Raw genomic sequence first — 22533 nt, 5'->3', positions numbered from 1 at the left:
CTGGACATCCGAGTTGTCTTTTGCCTGTAGGAATCTCCTTCCATACCGGTCTTACAAATCTCGCGTTATGAAGTATGTGCACGTGGCCTGCCAATCTTAGTCACTGTGATTTAATTTCTTGGACAATATCGGTGTCATTGTAGAGTGCTTTTAATTCGATATTGGTTCTGATCCTATACTGGTTTGTGTTAGTACAGGTCAGACGATGGATTTATACATTTTGAGCTTGGAACTTCTTGTAAGATTTTTTGATATTATTAAGCTTATCCAGTGCGAATAGATAGCAATTATCCGATTGGATTCTATCTTTTATTTCTTCAGTAACATCGTTGCCAGCTGTGATTACGGCCCCAGATATTTATAAGGTTGTACTCTTTCGAAATTGAAGGTGTTGACCGTCACATTGTGTCCTATCCGATCTCTTCGTATCGTTCTATTTATACACATATATTTCGTCTTCTCTTTATTAATCTTCAGCCCTACTTCACTTGTTGCTCTTTCCACCTTGTTGAAAATGTCTTTTATGGTTAGGATGGAGTCTCCAACGAGATCAATGTCATCTGCGTATGTTAGTAATAGCTTGGGACCTTGAACCGATAGCAGTTCTGTTTTTATTTCGGCCGACCTCATGGCTTTCTCTAATACAAGATTAAAAGTAGTGGAGATAACGCATCACCCTGTTTGAGTCCACTGTTGATTTCAAAGCTGCCAGACAGTTTATTATTTACACGTATTTTAGATATTCCACCCACCACTTTGGTTATCCGAATGAGTTTCTTTGGTATGCATTGAGAACTCCGCACATGGTATTCCATACTTGGCTTCTTTCTACGTTATCATATGCCTGTTGAAAGTCTATGAAGAGATTGCGTATGGGTCTGTTTTACTCCCATCCCTTTTCTAGAAGCTGCTTCAGCGTAAATAGTTGATCTATTGTTGATCTGTTTACCTTAAAACCGATTTGATATTCTCCTATACTTTGTTTCACGTTAAGAATAGAGCGTTACGCTTATGGAGATCAGTGTTGTCAAACCTCTCGGGCACGGGTGGCTACTCGACTGCCGATATACGATTCATTCTAATCAGTACGGCGTGGCATCGTCACGCTTCCTTCGTCCGTAAGAAATACATGGGGCTATCTCCGCAATGTTCTATTCTTAACGTGAAACTCTCTATAGCGGTGGTTCTCAATCTTTTTTAGTCATGTACCACAAAATACTTTTTAATATTTTTGGTACCACCTAACTGAAATACTAATCTAGTTAGGTAATCTAATTAACTATAATAGTGGTACTAATTTTGGCTGTTTTTGCGTTTTGTGTATAACACAATAATGATATGTACCATTAGTGGTACGTGTACCACAGTTTGAGAACCGCTGCTCTATAGGACATTTTCAGCATAAGCGGTTAGTCTACCTCTTAGGGGTTAGTTTCTGGACACCCTGTATATTACGTCTAGTGTAGATTCCGTCTTTTATTCCGACCCTACTCTTGAGATGCGCTGCAAAATAGTAATTTTAACTCTAATTCTATTTATAATCATTATGTTCTATTTATATTTCCCACAAGGCCTTTCCCAAAATAGTTTCTTTGATTCTTCCTTAAATTACGATGTTGACCTATTTCAATTAAATAATATTTAAAATCGTGATGATACAGGTACCTTTAGATATAATTCATTTATAAAAAGAAAAACAAGCAGGCATCTAACAATAACAGAGCTACAATAACAAGAGCGTTTACATCTGCTGCAGGTGTGTTTAGAAAAGAGATCAAAAAGAATATTGAATCTTTAAAAAAATTTAAAGTGGGTTGCTTATGTCTGGTGTGATATAAATACTAGAAAAAAGATGTGAGAGAAACAGATATAGTTCTACATTAACGAAAAAAAAAAATGAATATTGAAAAATAGATGGCATAAAAAATATCACTGAATAAAGGACCAACCTGATCACCAACCATTTGTAGCAAATATTAAACTATGATTCCCACAGATTGGCTCAAATCCATCTTTGTCAAAATACTTAAAAGATTAACTCAGAATATCCATTAATTATTAGACTAATGAGCCACACTATTTAAGATCTTCTTAAGAATACTTCATAACAGAATTAAACGCAAATGCGAAGAAGATCTCGATGATACCCGATTTGGTTTTAGAAATGCTATGGGAACTAGGGAGGCACTTTTTGCTCTAAATATCCTATATATTACAACAATGCCGTGATCAAAGAAATATGCTTCGTGTACTTCGAAAAGACATTTGATAAAGTACAGCATGTAAAATTAAAGCGGATGCTAAAAAAGATAAGAATAGATGACGAAAATATTCGGGTCATTAAAAATTTGTACTGGAATCAAACTGCATCCATAATTATACCGACGAAATTTCTATACAACGAGAAGTCAGATAAGGTTGGATCTTGTCTTCAACATTGTTCAATGTTTACTCGGACCAGTTATTAAAAAGACATTTGAGAGACAGATATATATGTAATTAGTCGAGGCAATGAAACTGAAATAATAGCAAAACCTCGCAATTTTTTCGTCCGGCATCGATTTGTACAAAAATTTGGTATTGGGCTCATTTCACCCTCTAGTCCATTTTCTATATTGAGCCGTTGTACGCTTTTGGTTTTTTAAGGGTGAAAACTACCCCTTAAAAAGTACTTGTAAAAAATTATAAAATAACATTTTAAACTTAAATATTGTCAACATTTGGTTGTTATTAGTTACATATAGAATCTTTTACGCCTTAAGATTTACTATCATAATATTTCAACCCTTAAAACCACCCTTGTTGGAGCTATATATAAAAAATTACTTATCCTAAAAGAATAATTTCAGCTTGCATCGATTTACATAAAAATTTGGGATAAGGATCATCTCACCCTGTACTTCATATTCTGTAACATGCTTAAGGGCGTCGATTATTTTTAGGGGTGTAAACTACCCCTGATGGTCAAAAATTATGTAAAAACATTGTAAACTTTAATATGGGTAACATTTGGTTTTGATTGGCTAAAAATAATGATTGTTTTATGCTTTAGGATATAATATAATATTTCAAACTTTAAAAATCACCCTTAAGAACATGCCAATTTTTATAAGTAGATAATTTAATAGATCTATACAGAAAATAAAGTAGAATTAAAGAATTACAAAAACATTTATTTACACAAAAATACAAATTTACAAATACGTAGAAGTACAAATACAAATGGTTTTTAAGTCATCTTCCAGTATATGAACCAGTTCTGTGGTATTATACATGCATTGAAAATGTTCCATGAGCGTACTATTCGAATATTTCGAAAAAAAATGTGTTTTATAAACATAGCTCCTTTATTTTTGGCGATAAAAAGTTTTTTATAAATCAAATTCGGCTAGATCCCTTAGTTTTTAATTGGGGTGGGTTTAAAGGACTCGAATATTGGGGTGTTTGCTCGTAAATAGAGGTTATAAACAGCTATATCTCGCTAAATGTTCACTCTAATGAAAATCTATGGACAATATAATTGTAGTTGTTAAAAAAGGTACAATTTAGTAATTAATCATTTTTTTCGTATATCCAGTATTTTCGGAGATATTTTGAAGTAAAAGGTAAAAAATACGAAATTGCAAAAAATCAGTTTTTCTTTAAACTCAAATTTTTCTAAAATTACGCCTTTTAAATAGATCAAACTTCTTGGGTGTATTGACAATACTAATATACAAGGAATTAAAGAAAGGTGAAGACCAATTTTTAATTAGAAGAGTAGTTAGGGGGTTATTTTCACTGATTTTTTCGTAGAGAAAAGTAGGTACCGACCTTTTTTTGATCATAAGTCGCTCTATTTTCATTCTAGAAATTTTTTTATTTTTATTTTTTGAAAGTTTTAATTACATACTTAAAAAATGATCATTTAAGTTTTCCTCTAAAAATGCAAAGTTTTCCCGTTATTTGGCTTTGAATATTTCAAATTATGTATTTGACGAGAAAAGCTAACTTTTAACATGCCGTATCTCGGGTTGTGTTAGTCTTAGAGATATTATAGAAAAAGAATTTAGTTTGTGTTACTAAAAGACACAATTTTGCTATCTACAGTTTTTTTGATTAAATGCATATTTTTCGAGGTATTCTCAAAAAACCCTCTAAAAAAGTCGATTTTTTCGACGAAAAACTGTTACTTTCAAGCGCGAATAACTCGAAAAATATTAGTTTTACGAAGAAAATGTAAAAAACATTTTTTTCTTAGAATTACCTTTTACATCGATTTACATGGTTAAAATGTAATAAAAAATTTCCACCCCCGAGATGGGGTGGCAACCACCCCCAAGGTTTTAGCGTACATCAGCATGATATAGAAAATGATCCTTAGACTATTTCCTACCTTCTGTGAAAATTTCAAGAAAATCCATGCTGGACGAAAAAATTGCGAGCCAAAATGCTTCATTTCCTCGACTAAATAAAAATCAGCGGGAACTACAGTTGAGTCCGCGAGTCTTTACCCGTGCGTCATCATTTAAAGAATACGAAATAAGTCGATAATAAATCGGAAATTGAAATTTACTAAATGCAACAGCAAGTGACAGTAAGTGACTTGCTGTTGCGTTTAGTAAATTTCAATTTCCGACTTATCATCGACTTATTTCGTATGCTTTAAATGATGACGCACGGGTAAAGACTCGCGGACTCAACTGTACTTAATGTAATCAGATACGAGGACGATACAGTAATTTTGAAGATCTTTAATTTTTGCATGATCGTATTCACGAAGTATGAGAGGAAATGGGCATTAAAATAAACTCAAAAAAAACCAAATTTTTAGTTTTTAGTCGTATTATATAGAGTCCAAGTTGAAAGTTCACAAAATTAAATATCTGGGAACTGTCACAATAGACCAAATAGATCCAGACATAGAAATAAAACGCGGAATGGAAATGTACATATAAAACTACTTTTGTGAAGATGAAAACATTTCTTTGTAATAATCATCTCCATTTAGAACTAAGACAAATAGGTTAAGTGCTATGTTTGGCCTGTACTTTTGTATGGTGCCGAAGTGTGAACACTAAAAGTATTAAGCATGAACAGAATTGAAGCATTGAAAATGGGGATTCATACAGAGATTCTAAAGATACCTTGGACAGCAAGAAGAACTAATGTGGAAGATAGAGAACTGCTAAGGACTGTTAAACATTGGAAAATGTCTCTTTTGGGACACATAGTGAGAGGAAATCGATACAGAATACTAAAACTGATCCTTAAGTTATGAAGAAAGCAAGTTTCTTGATTAAAAAGCATTCGTGAATGGACTCAGACATCCAGTACAGGGCAATTCTTCTATGTTGCAGAAGATCGAGAAGCCTTCGTAACGATAATTGCCAACGTCCGATAATTCTGATGTGGTACGTGAAGAAGAATAAAGGGCTCAAACAAGGATTCAGTATATCCCAGATGATGTTTAATACATGTTCTGGAAGGATAGTTCAAAGGGAGACATCTAGGAATAAACGAAAATGGTGATATAAAAAAATAAACAGCATACTCACTCTTTATACAGGATATACTTACTCTTCTTCAATTATCCAGTCTGGATCTCTCATTAACGCACCGCAAACACACATATTGGCAAAAAATCCAGCAGTAATCAACAGCGTTCCTCTCCAGCCGTACTCAAAGAGAAGCCAGGTAGCCAGAGGGGAATAAACTGCCGTACCGAATCCAGTTCCGCTGGCAGCCAGTCCCAGAGCTATAGTTCTCTTCTTCTCGAACCAAAAGGCTATCGAGACTACCGCTGTTACAAAACATAAAGTAAGTCCTAGGCCGCCGATGACTCCAAAGGTTAAATACATTACCCCTATGGTGCGGGCATACGAGCTGAGAGCAAGACCAATAGTGCAAATGATCCCTCCGATGATTGTCATTGACATGCATCCGTATTTGTCGACGAGAGCGCTGCCAATTGGACCTAATCAAACACAAAACAAAAAAATTATTCTTTGTGTCATAAAACTTATTGCAACAAAAGATTACTTTTGACCGACCCTCGTATAACAGGTCCCATCTCCACACACGCTTTCCACGTCGATCTTTCTGGATAAGACGTGATGTAGCGGACCGGAAGACGAGCAATTCTATGAATATCGGGACAATAACTAGAGATGGGCAGAATCTTCGACAAATAACGGCTGGGCCGTTATTGGGCCATTGGCGCGCATACGGGTAATATGACCTTTCATAGTACCCGTATGCACGCCAATGGTGAATATAAAATTCTTATTTGTATGTCAAAAAATGCTTAATAACTGTTTCTTAAAACCTACCAAATTTCATTTGCATATCTCAACCGGTTTTAAACCAATAAATAAATCGTCAGTTTGTAAGAAAAAATTCGACATCCCGTATCTCGGAAACGAAGCATTTGCGAACATACGATTATAAAGCAAACTGTCATTATTTCTTAATGCAGAAATGTCCCCTAAATTTTATCTCACTTATTTAGAAACACCCTGTACTGATGAAGAACATGGCTAGTTGTTAAAGTACCTAACTTTTGTATTGTAGAACATAAGCGAATGAATAAAAAACAGAATATTAAGAAAACCTGAGGCTATAGTTGGATTTTAATTTCAGTATTTTATAAATGCTAGAATATTCCACAGGGTGTTGGGAACTTTGAGAAAAAAACACAGTTTAATTCGTACACCCGGTATACAATGACAATTTACCTGTTTAGCAACAATATTATTACAGCGATATTGCTAGAGAATAAGGCTATAACATATTAAAAAATCACTTAAATCGGATGGCAGGTTTAGGAGATATGAGACATCAAAAATGACCCATTTTTTGGGGTGCCCGTTTTCTATGACGCGCAGTATTATATACAGTATGTCCCTGTAAGTTGTATCCATATGGAAAACTTTTTTATTATTAATTTTACGAAAAAAAGTTATTCTTTATAAAAAGCTCTGCATGGTCCAAAATCTAAGATTTAACCATCAAATATCAAATTTTTTAAATAGTATACGAGGTATGTCAAAAATTTTGAATTTCACTCAAGAGTAAGGTAGCTTTATTTTTCACAATATTGAAAGTTGCTATTATGAAAAGTTGTTCGGAATTAAAAACTGTATTCTAGTATGCAATTACATGCTTCTAATTTAAACATTTTTTTTTGCAAAATTATGGGTAACTTAACATTATTTTTAGTTATTTTTATTCAGATAACTCTTTTATTATTAATTTTACGAAAAAAAGTGATTCTTAATAAAAAGTTCTGCATGGTCTAAAATCTAACCATCTTTTGTCAAATTTTATTAATTTTATACGAGGTATGTCAACAAATATGAATTTCGCTCAACAGTAAAATACGTTTATTTTTCACAATATCGAAAATTGTTATTATGAAAAGTTATTTAGAATTAAAAACTATGTTTCAGTATGTAATTACATCCTTCTAATTGAAATATTCTAAACTATAAAGGTACTTTACTTTTGATCTAAATGTATGTTTTTTGACATACCTCGTATAAAACTGATAAAATTTGATATAAGATGGTTGTATTTTAAGTTTTAGACCATCCAGAACTTTTTATTAAGAATCACTTTTTTTCGTAAAATTAATAATAAAAGAGTTATCTTTTATAAAAAATAATGATAGTTATCCATAATTTTTCAAAAAAAATTTTCAATTAGAAGGATGTAATTGCATATTAGAATATAGTTTTTAATTCCAAACAACTTTTTATAATAGTAATTTCCAATATTACGAAAAATAAAGCTACTTTACTCTTGAGTGAAATTCAAACTTTTTGACATACCTCGTATAATATTCAAAAAATTTGATATTTGATGGTTAAATCTTAGGTTTTGGACCATGCAGAGCTTTTTATAAAGAATAACTTTTTTTCGTTAAATGAATAATAAAAAAGTTTTCCATATGGATACAACTTACAGGGACATACTGTATAATCATGAACAGATTATAATATAATCGTTTTTACACAATTTCATAATCTAGTTAAGTATAAGAAGATTATCCTATTCAAAAATTAGGGACATTACCTAACGTAAGAAGCCATAAAATGAATTATGTTGAAAGTTCATCCAGTCCATTATTCATTATTCCCAGTAGTACAAATCTTTATATTTACATCGCTCATATTTCACGAAACAACCCCTATATTGTTAATACTTTCGTTTCATTCAGTCATGTTTGTTGGCTTCCTAACGCGTGTTCAGACTATTGCGTGTAGTTAAGTCTTTTTGAGTATTTTTATTGCTATAAATGAGATAAAAGAAACGCGATCAAAATACAATTTTATGGGGAAAGTAAAAGCAGGATTTGATTCACGTTAATTTATGGCGGAATGGAATTAATATTGAAATTTTATGTACCGAGGAATGGTATAATTATATGGGTCATGCAATTATAGATTGCGGTTAATGTGGATAATATAACAGATGCCAATAATTAACTCTTTGACAAACTGCTACCAACCCCTCCAAGCCCCATGATAGGGTGTCGTTCTATGGTCTATAGGGCTTTTCATGTTTATTCGTGATCAGATCACTACTTATGTGAATTTACATTAAATATTTCTATATTTCTATACTTTTGAAAGAAAGATATTATAGTTCAGAGAAATAAGGAAAAAATATCCACAACCCCCTCCAGGCCGAAATGAAAATTTTTGAGTAGTATGGACATCTATAATAATAACCTATATGTTTCCTGCAGCCGATTTTGATGATATACATAGTTATAAACAAATGAAGATCAAAAAACGGTAAATTTTCGCTTTTTTCGTCTATTACCAAAAAGTTAAACATTTTAAACAAATTTGAGAATAAGAAACTCATAAATCGTATAAAAAACTTCAATATGGCGTTCGCTGAATATGTCTATCTTTATTGGTTACTTAGAAAATTGCAAAATAATTCATAAATTTTGAGTTTTTATAAATATTCATAACTTATGTAAAAATTAACTTAGAACCTTCTTATTACACGAAATGCTGAGACTTCTGGTGCTTAAATCATACCCTAAATTTCAAAGCAATCGGTCAATAGTTTAAAAGTGATTTAATTTGTTTATCCCAAATTAATTTTTTTTGCAACACTATAAGTCAGAAAATGATGAGGTTATAGAAATACTAGTTTATGAAAGAAGAAGATTTACACTATCAATTTAATTAAAAAAAATGACAAAAAAATTCTAAACATTACAAAATTATTTTGCAAGAACATGTGAATTAAAAAGGGGGGCTAACTTCGTCCCTAATTGTCCTAGGACAATTGTTTTTCTTTCTAAATGTGTATAAAAATTCGGTCTTTCTAAATATGAAAAAATAATTTTTCTACGGGTGACGGTTAAAAAGTTATTCTAATTGTTTATAAGTAATAAAAAAATCGACATGTTTTTGTAAAATAATTTTACACTGTTTAAAATTACTTTTTGTCATTTTTTTTTTTTAATTAAGTTAACCGTATAAATGTTCTTCTTTCATAAACTGTCCGAAGTATTACTGTAACCTCATAATTTTCTGACTTATAGTGTTGCAAAAAAAATGAATTTGGGATAAATAAATTAAATAACTTTTAAATACCTTTTTAAAATATAATTTAAGCACAAGAAGTCTCAGCATTCCGTGTAATAAGAAGGTTCTAACTTAATTTTTAGATAAGTTATGAACATTTATGAAAACTTAAAATTTATGATTTACTTTGCAATTTTCTAAGCAACCAATAAGGATAGACATATTCAGCGAACGCCATTATTTCATTTATTTAGCGTATGGCTCTATCACAGTTTTTGTATAAAAATAAAGATCACAATACATTAAAAAATAATAATAATTAATTTTTATACACGAAAATTTAGTTGATAAATATATTGAATCGATTCATTGGTCGCCATTAAAAAATCGGACCAATTGCCACTGTACGATCTGATGGGGCATTCCTCCACCAAATGCTTAACCGTTTGTCTTTCAGCACCGCAATCGCAATTTGGAGAAGGTATTTTTCCCCATCTAAAAAGTGAGTCAGAGCACCTACCACAGTTGGTTCTAATTCTATTTAGTGTAGCCCAGATCCGTCTTGGTTGATTGATGAAGCCCTCTGGCTTGCTTGTAATACATGGCATATTTCGAATGTCAGGTGGAGCATTCTTCTCCCAATCTTCTTGCCAACGGTCGGTTATTTCGAAATTTCTTTCGATTAGTATCCTTGCAGAATCCAGAGGGTTTTTTCTTGAACGTTTTTTTTCATATTGAAGTTTTTATATGATTTATGGGTTTCTTATTCTCAAATTTGTTTAGAATGCTTCAATTTTTAGTAATAGACGAAAAAAGGGAAAATTTACCGTTTTTTGATCTTCATTTGTTTATAACTATGTATATCATCAAAACCGGTTGCAGGCAACATATGGGTTATTAATATAGATGTCCATACTACTCAAAAAATTTGGTTTCGGCCTGGGGGGATGTATCACGAGAAAAATCTTATTTCTCTGGACTATTAAGGAGGATACTGGGACCCATTTCTGGACAATGATATATGGAGAATAAGGTTCAACCACTAGCTATACCAATATTACAGAGAACCTTTTTATGCATGTCTTTCATCTATTTGAAGTGATGTTTTGGTCCCGAAATATTTTATTTCAATTATTTTAATTAATTTATTTTAATAATAATTATAATTATTTAATAATCCTTGCCTTTAATAATCTGCTAGGTTCTTTTAAAATTTATGGTGTCGCTAGGCTAACACAAGGTGTCTCGTTTTAGTTTTTGGCCTTACACTCCACCTTTTGGCCCACTATGTGTTGGTTGTTATACTGTTACAATGGATTTTTCTTCTCAATTTTTAAGCATCTCATTGTTAAGCAGAAGCAGGCTACGTGCCTATATGGAGCTCATCAGAATATCAGGGACGGGGCAAATATAGCAGCTAGGATGTGGACTGCAGAAAACTTACACAAAATCAGAGTGACGGAACTGATGGTAAAATCGGAGGGTAAAAGGAGGCTTCGAGAGCCTTTGATTGGAGACTCGACAGCTCCAAACAGAGTACTACACGAAGGGAACCTTAAGCACAGTAATGCTGTTTCGGCAGAACTTACTACTATAGCTTTGATGGTTGCCAAAATTGTGCGGCTGAAATATTTACGTATATTCTTAAAACACTCTGTATAAATCTCTAAATCAATGGTTAATAATTTTGTTTTAATTTGGGAAAACGTAGTAGGTACCCGATCTAATGTAGTCCAGGGCGCATCTGTTTTGAGATGGACGTTGAGAGGTGACTCAATTTTTTTTGCAGAAATTGCTTGAAAATAACTCAAATAACAATATTTGAGTTATCCTCCCACTCAAAATGGTCCGGAACATTGTTTAAATAATCAAAATATCAACATATGAAGGAAAAATTCGATGTTTTTATTGGTTTTTTGATTATAACTTTAAAACTATTCATTTCTGAGAAAATTTGTACTGACATAAAAGTTGCATAATATAGAATTAGTTCAAAATTTAAAAAATAGTCACACTTGTTGCAAAATAGCAATAATTGCGAAAAAAACCATACAAACACAGATATTCGCATTTTACGTTTTTCAACCATTTATGCTATACTTAGGACCTTCATATTCTACCAAGAAAAGCTTTATGATATAGTAAAACAACACTGTAAATTTCATTAAGATCGGTTTAATAGATTTTGCAAAATAAATTCTGCAATCTAGCTTTCGCAAAAAAAATTCATTTTTTTTTTTAATGTTGCAGGATTGAAAATAAAGCAGATAGCAAGTTGAATATTTTTTTTGCTTATAGAAGTGTACTGTACCTTTTATTTGCAATTTGCAAAATTAAAATCCATTAATTACCACGGCGCGCCGCGGCGTCAGGAAATTTTTTAAATAAACATTAATTTTTGGTGCTACGCGCAGGACAGCGGTGTTCGATTCACACAAGTTGATTTCCACCAAAATTTCTTCCAATCTTTATCTAATATATTATTTTCTTACTTTATATTTTGTTGTATTTTAATATTTTAATTCCACAAAAATCAAACTAATTTTATTGTTGTTTGTGAAATATTGTTTAAGCAATTGCATATGTTTAAAAATAATAAACTTTTATTCTCTAAGTTAAAATATATGAACAAAGAAAGTTTTTGCTAAAAAAAAGTGTTATTTTAAAGGATAGAGTATGTGTTTTTATTTTGCAATAAACAAATTTATTTATTTATATCAAAATGTAATAAAAATTAAAATGTATCAATCATTATCAAAGGTCATTGGAATGCCCAATCAGAGCAAACTATCCGCTGTCCTGCGCGTAGCACCAATAATTATTGTTTATTTAAAAAGTTCCTGACGCCGTGGTAGTTAATCGATTTTAATTTTACAAATTAAAAATGAAAGGTACAGTACACTTCTATAAGCAAATAAAAAATAAATTGGCTATCTGCTTTATTTTTAGTCCTGTAACATTTTGAAAAAATGAATTTTTTTTGCGAAAGCTTGATTGCAAAATTTATTTTGCAAAATCTATTAGGCCGATCTTAATGAAATTTACAGCTTTGTTTTACTGTATCATAAAGTTTTTCTGGGTGAAATATAAAGATCCTAAGTGTAGCATAAATGGTTGAAAAACGTAAAATGCGAATACTTGTTTTTGTATGTTTTTTTTTCGCAATTATTGCTATTTTGCAACATGGTGACTATTTTTTAAAAATTTTTAACCAATTTTATATTATAGTAAATTTAATTATGCAACTTTTACGTTAGTACAACTTTTCTCGAAAATGAATACTTTTAAAGTTATAATTAAAAACGAAGAAAAATATCTAATTTTTCCTTCATTTTTTGACATTTTGATTATTTAAACAATGTGGTGGACCTTTTTGAGAGGGAGGATAACTCAAATATTATTATTTGAGTTATTTTCAAGTAATTTTTGTAAAAAAATTTGAGTCACCTCTCAACGTCCAAATGTACTAATATTTTTACAGATGCGCCCTGGTCTAATGGGTTTTTATCAAATATCCATGAATTCATCAATAAATCGGTTCAATGAGTTGATGAGATTTTAAAATCAAAAAAATTAATTCAAATTGACTTTCATTTTCATGATAACCTTAAGAACTTTCGTGTTTTATTAAGATACACGTGATATATAAACAACGTGTTTCTTTCTAATAATAACGCTTAATCTTGAGTTCAAGATAGATACAAAGGGATAACCATAAGTATCGTATACGATTGCATAATGCATCATTTGGCGGGAGTTGAAACAGTTAAATTAAAAAACGTTTCTATTTTTCGTTATCTTCAAGTATCTATAATAAATAATTGATTTAAAAATAATACTGAGAATATGTAATTACATTTATAGATATGATTGAAATCAAACACGCTTAGCTTTTCTTGGCTTATTAAGTTAATTTATACCAAAAAAAAAAAAAGAAATAAAAATGCAGGAAAAATCCAGAGGAGTGTCCTCTGGTGACGTAACACCTAACTAATTACACGTTCAGGAAAAATTAAATCTAAATAGTTTATGACGATTTGTGCATCATCAGCCCAATCAGGCGTCTTATTGAAGCCAAATTTCGTTTAAGTTGATTTGAAAATGTCGAGATGCAGGAATAATTGGATTCCACGGTAATTCAAAATATTTTATTGCGTTTAGATTTCCCTAGATGAAAAAAAGGAGCAATAATACTATCTCCCATAATTTCCATCATTCCTCCTAAAATTCGGGATTTAGTGTGTTCAGAAATAATCAGATATGCATTCTCTGATGATTACCTAACAATAGTAGGGGAGCGAAGTATGCTAAATGTGCAGTCACTCGAGCGCTTTGAGGACCTATTGGGTTGTGAAGAGTAGGTCCTAAAACCAAAAAAAGTTAAGTAAAGTTTTCCATTTTAGTGGGAAACTTTCCATTTTTAATTGTAAGTTTCCATTTCCAACAATCGTTTTTTCCGATTATAGCGCCATCTATCCATAATTTGAAAAAATGTTTCGAATAAAAGTTGCTTATTTTTTAGGTAAAGAATCCAAATCTTTAATAAAAATTTGGGGCTCCTATTTAAGATTTTAAAGTAACCCCCCACCCCACCTCCGTGGGGGGTCGTTTTTGGTACCATTAGATATATTTTTCAAAAATATTGATCAAGTGTATTTTGCAGATTTTCGATCTAATGTTTATTTTGCGAAATATCGCGGGATTTGTTTTAAAATTTTAAATTTACCCCCACCCCTCTCCGTGGGGAGTTATGTTTGGTATCATTCGATAGATTTTTTAAAAATATTGAACACGTATTTTTTAGTTTTTCGATCTAACATTCATTTTGCGAATTATTCGCTTTTTTGTGAAACTTTTTAACTCGCCCATTTCTCCCCATATGATAATCTAACGCGCTCGAGTAACTGCAAAAATCCCCGCTTGGGCTCACCTACCATAAGGTTTGAAACCGGTTATTGTGCTTTTGATGCTCTCTGAACAAACTAAAATATAAGACGGCTATTGTTTCGTTTTACAATGAAATGATTATTTATTTATTAATTGTAACAAGTGTTGTATTGTGTGTTAGTTTTAGTTTTAAAATTTCATACTTGTTAAAAAAAAATAAGAGGACACCATAGGGTTAAGATCTTAGATTATGTATCATTTAGTAATATAAGTTAAAGAAGAACTGATAATTGGTCAACTGATGACCAGATTTCAGTAGTCTAAACACAGCGTGTGTTTAATAATAAAAAAAAAAATTGTAACAAAGTTGTATAATATAAATAAATTGCTGACGAAGTGAGTCTAGAACGCTATTACATTTTTTATTGAACTTATACTTCTTAGCCGCGATTGGGAGTGAATTTTTATTATTCTGGGCGCATGCGTACACAAACAATATGACGTTAGTTGTCAAATCTTTCAAGTTATGTATATATCAGTGCAAAAAAGGTGTGAAAAGAATATATTAGTGTTTTTAGTAAATATATTTATTATAATTTTTGTGTATTTGGATATGTCTTTCCCGGGAGTAAGATAAGTATTAAACACATTTTTTTATATACAGGGTGTTTCATTGGTAAAGTAACATACGTTAACTGTAGAAAGAGGATACTTAGGCGGTCTCAAAAACACCATACTTAATGGGTCTTACTCCATTAATAACAAAGATACTGGGTGTTTTATCTATTTTGCCATTTTCTTAATTGGTTCATAACTTTTTGACCACACTGTATATTTATTTTATATTTGGCACGCAAATATCATTTAAGGCGTACAATAAATTAATTTATTTACAATTGTAAAAATCCAGGTCCGGCTTAAAAAATATTGGAAAAATGTTCCGACCCCAAAACAACACACTACATTAATTTTTTTTTAAATGGATTTTACAGTTGAAAAGAGGATAAAAAACTAAATTCAGTGGTATACTTTGAATTTTCGGCAAAATGATTTTTCTATTGAAATTTGGAATTTGAATTCTGAAATTAAGTGAATTGCGAGAGCTCTAAGTAGAAAAAAATTGAAATACAGCTTACAACTTGTCAACCACACTGTATATTGATCTTATATTTAACACGCGAATATTCTTTTAGGTGTCCAGTCAATTAATTTATTTTCAATTATAAAAAATCCAGGTCCGGATTAAAAAATATTGTATAAATGTTCCAACCCAAAAAACACCTTGTATATTATATTTTTTAAAATGGATTTTGCATTTGAAAAGAGGATGAAAAACAAAATTAGTGGTATACTTTGAATTTTCGGCAAAATGATTTTTCTGGTAAAAATTTGAATTTGTATTCTGAAATTATGTGAATTGCGAAGCTCAAAGTAAAATAAATTAAAATATGACTTAATTTTAATTAATACCATTATTTAATCTAAATTGGTAAAATATTAACATTTGCACACATAACATTAATTTTTTATGACCCCCTCTGTGGCTCAGTGGTAAGAGCGCCTACCTTTGGATCGAAAGGTCCGAATGGTCGTGAGTTCGAATCTCACCAGGGTCAGAAATTTTTCGTTTATTATAAATTAATAAATGAAAATAGTTTCTGTCCTTGTGGGATCGGTACTCACCGGAGGGACCGCAGACGTTCGGATACAATTAGTGTCTCTTTGCAAAGACAATGACGTCGACTTTGCAATGTAACAAGACACTTACTCAACACGCACAGTACACAGTACACATGTCGCTAGGTACCTAACTACAAAAATTTACCGTACCTACGTATAAAAAAAATAATTTTTGATGGTGGTAATTTTGAATAAGTACTTTAGTTTTGAATAGTGATTATGCTGCAAATTTTCGCTGTTTTGTTATAATTTTTAGCTATTTTGTTAATTAAAGTGATGTATTCTTTATTGACCCTTTATTATTTATTTATTATTTAAAGATGAATATTCGCCAAAAACTATTTTTCACACATAATAAAAAAACACTAAAATATTAACATTTTACCAATTAAATTAAATAATGGTATTAATTAAAATTAAGTCGCATTTTAATTTTTTCTACAAGAGCTCTCGCAATTGACATAATTTCAGAATTCAAATTCAAAATTTTACCAGAAAAATCATTTTGTCGAAAATTCAAAGTATACCACTAATTTTATTTTTCATCCTGTTTTCAAATGCGAAATCCAATTTAAAGAAAATTAATATACAAGGTGTTTTTTGGGTCGGAATATTTACACAATATTTTTTAAACCGGACCTGGATTTTTTATAATTGTAAATAAATTAAATGATTAGACACCTAAAAGAATATTCTCGTGTTAAATATAAAAATCAATATACAGTGAGGTTGACAAGTTGTAAGCTGTATTTCAATTTTTTTCTACTTAGAGCTCTCGCAATTCACTTAATTTCCGAATTCAAATTTAAAATTTCACCAGAAAAATCATTTTGCCGAAAATTCAAATTATACCACTGAATTTAGTTTATCATCCTCTTTTCAACTGAAAAATCCGTTTTAAAAAAATTTAATGTACAGGGTGTTGTTTTGGGGTCGGAACATTTTTCCAATATTTTTTAATCCGGATCTGGATTTTTACAATTGTAAATAAATTAATTTATTGTACACCTTAATTGATATTTGCGTGCCAAATATAAAATAAATATACAGTGTGGTTAAAAAGTTATGAACCAATAAAGAAAATGGCAAAATAGATAAAACACCCAGTATCTTTGTTATTAATGGAGTAAGATCCATTAAGTATGGTATTTTTGAGTTCGCCTAAGTGTCCTCTTTCTACAGTTAACGTATGTTACTTTCCCAATGAAACACCCTGTATATATTATACTTCACTTCGTCTGTTTGTTACCGTGAATTGTCATTATGTCTGAGAAACTATACAGGATGATTGATTAGTAGGGTAAAGCTCAATAGCTCCGTTATAGTAATCGATAGCAATAAAAGGTAATAACAAAATTTTTAGCCACCTTTGAGCTTCACATTACAAAATTAGTTAGAATGTTACAGGGTGTTCGATAACACAGTGGCAGACCTAACTTATGTTTTTTAAATGGAACACCCTATATTTTATTTTATATTCGAAATCCTGTTAACTTCTCCATCACAAAAATATAAAGGTTTGTAATGTTATACAGGGTATTTACAATGTTATAACCAATTTTGTATGAAAATCGTAACAAGTTCAACTCCCTGTATAAATAAAAATAAGCACAACAGCAATGGTTTATTAATGCCATATTTTTTTATTAATTGTCAAAATTTTTAAGAATTATTGATATTGCTAATTTTCTTTATATCAAATACAGGGTGAGTCAAAACGCAAGTACATTATTTTCTCAGTAATGTTAAATGGAACACCCTGTATTTTATATCATTATTGATACAAAAATTAACGTACATTAACGTACTTTAATTTTTATATAACATTCCCTATGCCCAAATTTATTAGTTTTCGAGATATTTTCATTTTTCAGAGCAAATTATTTTAGGTGTTTAAATTTATCTAAATTTTAAGTAAGCCATGACGGAATTGACAATTGAAGATTACCGATTATCAATCCGGTAATCAATGTAACACTGTATCAAATAAAGAAATAAAAATAATTTATTAGTAATACATTTTACAAACCAAAACACAACCACTACATGCAACATTTTTGAAACAATTAAAAACTATATTTTTATGTAAATACAACAAATAAACAAAGAAAATTAGTAATAAATTTTATAAAAAAACACACAAACACAAAATACAATATTTTGTGAAGACAATTAAACACTACTTTTGTATGTAAATGTAACAATGTAACAAATAAAGAACGAAACATAATTTATCAGTAATACATTTTGCAAAAAATATGTTTGAAAAAATTAGAAGCTACTTTTAATAAAATATTATAGCCTACTAATCAATCACCCTGTATAAACAAAGAGGTCGTGGCGTTATTGGTAGAGCATTCGGCTACAGATCGAGAGGCCTTGAGTTCAAATCCGGACCATTCCTATTCGTTTTTTTTTTATTTTTGGAAAGTGGTAAGCATTAAAATTAGTTTAATATTTAAATAAAATAAAAATAAACTGTTGAAAGTATATTTATTTCGTTGAAGTCATATAATAGAAGTATAACTTCTTACGTGCGTACAAAGTACACACACATTCTTTTTTTTATATAGGTATCAGCTTCGAGCTCTTATCGAAGTTTTCCACCTTTTTTCTATCTCTTCAATGACGTTTTTTTGTTATTTCACATGCCCCTGATCTTCACCCTCTGAGAGCGAAAGTATACTTGGGCAAGATTTAATAAACACCTGTTCACGATATCTGCCTTTTACAAAAAAAGAATGTGTGTGTACTGTGTACGCACGTAAGAAGTTATACTTCTATTATATGATTTCAACGAAATAAATATACTTTCGAAATGTTTATTTATATTTTATTTAAAGATTAAACTAATTTTTACTTACTACTTTCCAAAAATTTTTATTAAAACAATACCGAAAATTAAAAAAAAAATTAGAAAACACCCGGACTCGAACCGGCGACCTCTTGATCTCCAGTCAAACGCTCTACCGCTGAGCTATACTCCATTTGTTTGTGCGGGTGCGGACTACAAGATTTCTCAGACAGTGTGTCAAATAGACCAAGTGAAGTATAAAAAATACTGCAAAAAGTACCACAAAATGTATATATTAATAAAATGCTCTTCACGAGCCATCATCAGCTGAAAAATATAGACTGTTCGCAAGATGGTTCATCCCAACGTGGAAGTCTTAAATTTTTTTTTTTAAATTTATACATTCAAATTAACTAAATGTTAATACAACATATAAAAAATTAAAAAACTAATAATGAAGTCTATAGAACCATAAAAATGTAAACTAGTAGATTCTTCCTCCTTCCTGGTCTGGTCAGTTTTGTCTTTGCTCCTATATTTTTAGCTGATGATGGCTCGTGAAGAGCCGAAACGCGTCCTTATATGACCATTTTATTAATACATACATTTTGTGGTACTTCTTTGAGTTTTGTACTTCCTTACCTCGAGACCACATTTGAGAATGGATACTTCTCTTCATGTTTTTAAAAACACTAATATATTCTTTCCACATCTTTTTCGGAGTAATACAAGACATAAATAACATTTAGCAACAAACTCCATACTGTCTGTGTGCGCATGCGCGCAGAATAATAAAAATTCTCTTCCAATCGCGCCTAAAGAAGTATAACTTCAAAATAAATAAATATTTTACCTGCAATCAATGGCAGCGACATAAAGAGACTTCCTATCCACGAGGTAGCTGACTTGGAAGCACCAAATTCGATCAAAAACTCTTTATACAACAATCCAAACGTGAATCCAACGCCATCTGATAACATGTTAATTACAAAAGAAGCCAGCACCACAAGCCACCCCCACCCTCCATCAGGAATCTTCTGACCAGTCTTCTCAATGAACAAACTAATCTCAGAAGAAAGAATGGACTCTCTTCGTTGATATAGATGATCTATTCGAAGAGTAGAATTGTTAAAATTATCCGTTTCTGGAAGAGAGTCTTTGAGACTTTCCACACTAGGTGCCACTTCCGAAATTTTGACCAAAGGTGCGTGTGGTTGTCCATCTTCAACTGGATCTTCAATCATCTTTATATCGAGTATATCTTATTCACCCACGACTGCTTCAAATCGGTTGTTCTCATCGAGGCCACACTCTGAAAGATTAAAAATTAGCATGGTTAGACATAAATTAGAACAACTATTTTTAATATTATTTTTATCTTTTCTGAGATAAGAAAATATCTCACAAGTAAATAATAAAACGTACTATGTTATCACTTATTTTGTATCTGAAATATTTTGTTATTTCCTATTCAAAGAATTATGTTTTGACGAAGTAGTTTTCAATCCTAATAGTAAATTATTAATATTGAAAATATTAAAAATATTACTAAAAGATTTTTAAATTGAAAACTTATTGGTACACTTTCCTGGTGACACCTCCAAGACTTCTACAATTTGCAAGTCAAATGGATGCTGCAGTGAAGACGAGAGGGAAGGAATTCTACACTATGCAATTCACATCCCCCAATTATGTTTTGGTTTACAAATATTGCTAATCACACTATTACTTCAAAATATTAGGTTTGACGTAAGTTGTAGTACAATGACCGTTAGGATCTAACATATTCTTCTTCAAGTGCCATCTCCGCGACGGAGGTCGGCAATCATCATAGCTATTCGGACTTTAGAGACGGTTGCTCTGAAAAGTTCATTTAATATACATTCTCTCAGATTGTGCAGCTATAATATTCTACGTCTCCTTATATACTCCGGTCAACTTACACATCCGAGGTTACAACGATTACCATCAAGCTGAAAATTGGCAGGATTGTTCAACATACCATCATAAATGAAATCTAAAAAGTCCTCATAAATCTGACCCGAGCTAAAAAATTTACGCGGGGTCAAAGGTCACCAAATATGGTTTTTAGCGATTTTCAGCGAAACTGTAAGTTTAATCATAAAATTAGTTCTAACAAAAAATGTAGATTAAATTATTATCTATAAAAAATGTCTCTTTACTTTTTTTCCTAAGAGCCACCGTTTTTGAGATAGAACGATTCAAAAAGTTATAATCGTCATAATATGCGCACACGTTTGGGGACATCCACAAACTACGTCGTTGAAAAGGGGGAGGGGGACTTTGCTTATTACGACGGTATACGACAGGGGGGAGGGGGCCATGAGTGCACATCCGTCGTCCTTTGAAATTCACCTATTTTAGAATTAAAAAAAATTAGTATATTATTTTTATCGCATACTTTTCATTTTGTTTTTATCACTCACAGTCTTAATAATATTGCTAGCAGTTTTATACAGACTAACAAACAATAAAACATTGTTCTATGTCTTTAAACAAACGCTTCTTTTCAGAACAACGTCTGGAAGCAATAAATATTAAACTGTTCACTTATTTACTGAATACTCTGTGTGAAACAATTCTACAAGAATGAATAGAAATAAAATATTCTATTCTGTTTAGTTAGTACATTGTATCTATTTATACTTCATAAAAGAAATGGCATTGGAATCAAAACAAACATAGGAACTCCGATAAAAGTGTTGTCCTTTGTCCCAATAAAGCTAATTATTAGTTGTACAGTGAATTGAGAGAAAAAAGTACGCGGATATTAATGAGCTACATAGTAATACTGATTTGGATACATTCGTAAATAAACTTGGAAGAGCTAACTTTAAAAAATCCAGAAATACCATTGAATTTAAAAAAAATCTCTAAAAAGGGAGGTCATGAGTTGCAATTGCGACGTCGGTATGAGGGGGGGTCAACTGTAAACGACGCTTTACGATGGAAGGGGGGAGGATTAAAAACTCCAAAATTTTTACGACGTAGTTTATGGATGTTCCCTTTCCACATCACCTTTGAAGTAGTGTACTTGGCGCGTTTTTTTAACGTGGTTTCCCCAGTAGGCCTATTTCACGGATCTGTTATGATTCTGTTTAATTTGAAGCTATTGAATACTTGATATTGGCAAGGGTTAAAAATGATAAAAAATATAAAAAGCGGTATAAATTAAAAAAAAAGGAAAATTTATCCAACTGGTTCATAATTTTCTAATATTTCTGCTTTCTCTTCTCCTTTTTCTTCTTCTTCTTCACCTTCTAGTTCTTCTTCTTCTTCTTGTTCTTCTTCTTCTTGTTCATCCTGGGTGCAAGTAAATTGCCCCAATAATCGCATGGCTCCTCGATAGAATCAAATGAATCCTCAATTGTTGGTGATTCAACATTGGAGAACGACCAGTGTTGACAATTAGTGCATGCTACCGAACAAAACAGTCCAACTTTTTTGCTACCACATTTAGCGCTACATCCCTTTTTACAGTTGCGAAAAATTGTGTTCAGGAGTTTTTCCGGCGCAGGTGGGAGTAAAGTTTGAATTGGTTCTAATGAACTGTCGACTAATTTCCATCCCCAGTCTTTTGGATCTAGCTGATAACCAAGCCACACTTGAACTTGGTGATAT

The 22533-nt window shown here is 31.3% G+C and overlaps 1 protein-coding gene across 1 annotated transcript in view; it reads right to left on the bottom strand.

The window, feature by feature from the left end:
• The window catches only part of LOC114332181 (monocarboxylate transporter 12-like), a 59413-nt gene that overhangs the window by 24367 nt on the left and 12513 nt on the right, over positions 1-22533 (bottom strand). The window contains exons 2-3 of the mRNA XM_050657545.1: positions 19745-20203; positions 5560-5956 (exon numbers count right to left, since the gene is read on the bottom strand). Of these exons, the coding sequence (XP_050513502.1) occupies positions 5560-5956; positions 19745-20135 (788 nt within the window). The 5' untranslated portion in view covers positions 20136-20203. The remainder of the gene's footprint in view (positions 1-5559; positions 5957-19744; positions 20204-22533) is intronic.

Source organism: Diabrotica virgifera, chromosome 8 (genome assembly GCF_917563875.1).
Source record: "Diabrotica virgifera virgifera chromosome 8, PGI_DIABVI_V3a".
Classification (NCBI taxonomy): domain Eukaryota; kingdom Metazoa; phylum Arthropoda; class Insecta; order Coleoptera; family Chrysomelidae; genus Diabrotica; species Diabrotica virgifera.
Note: the sequence above shows the minus strand (reverse complement) of the source record. Positions and strands in the feature narration are given on the sequence as shown.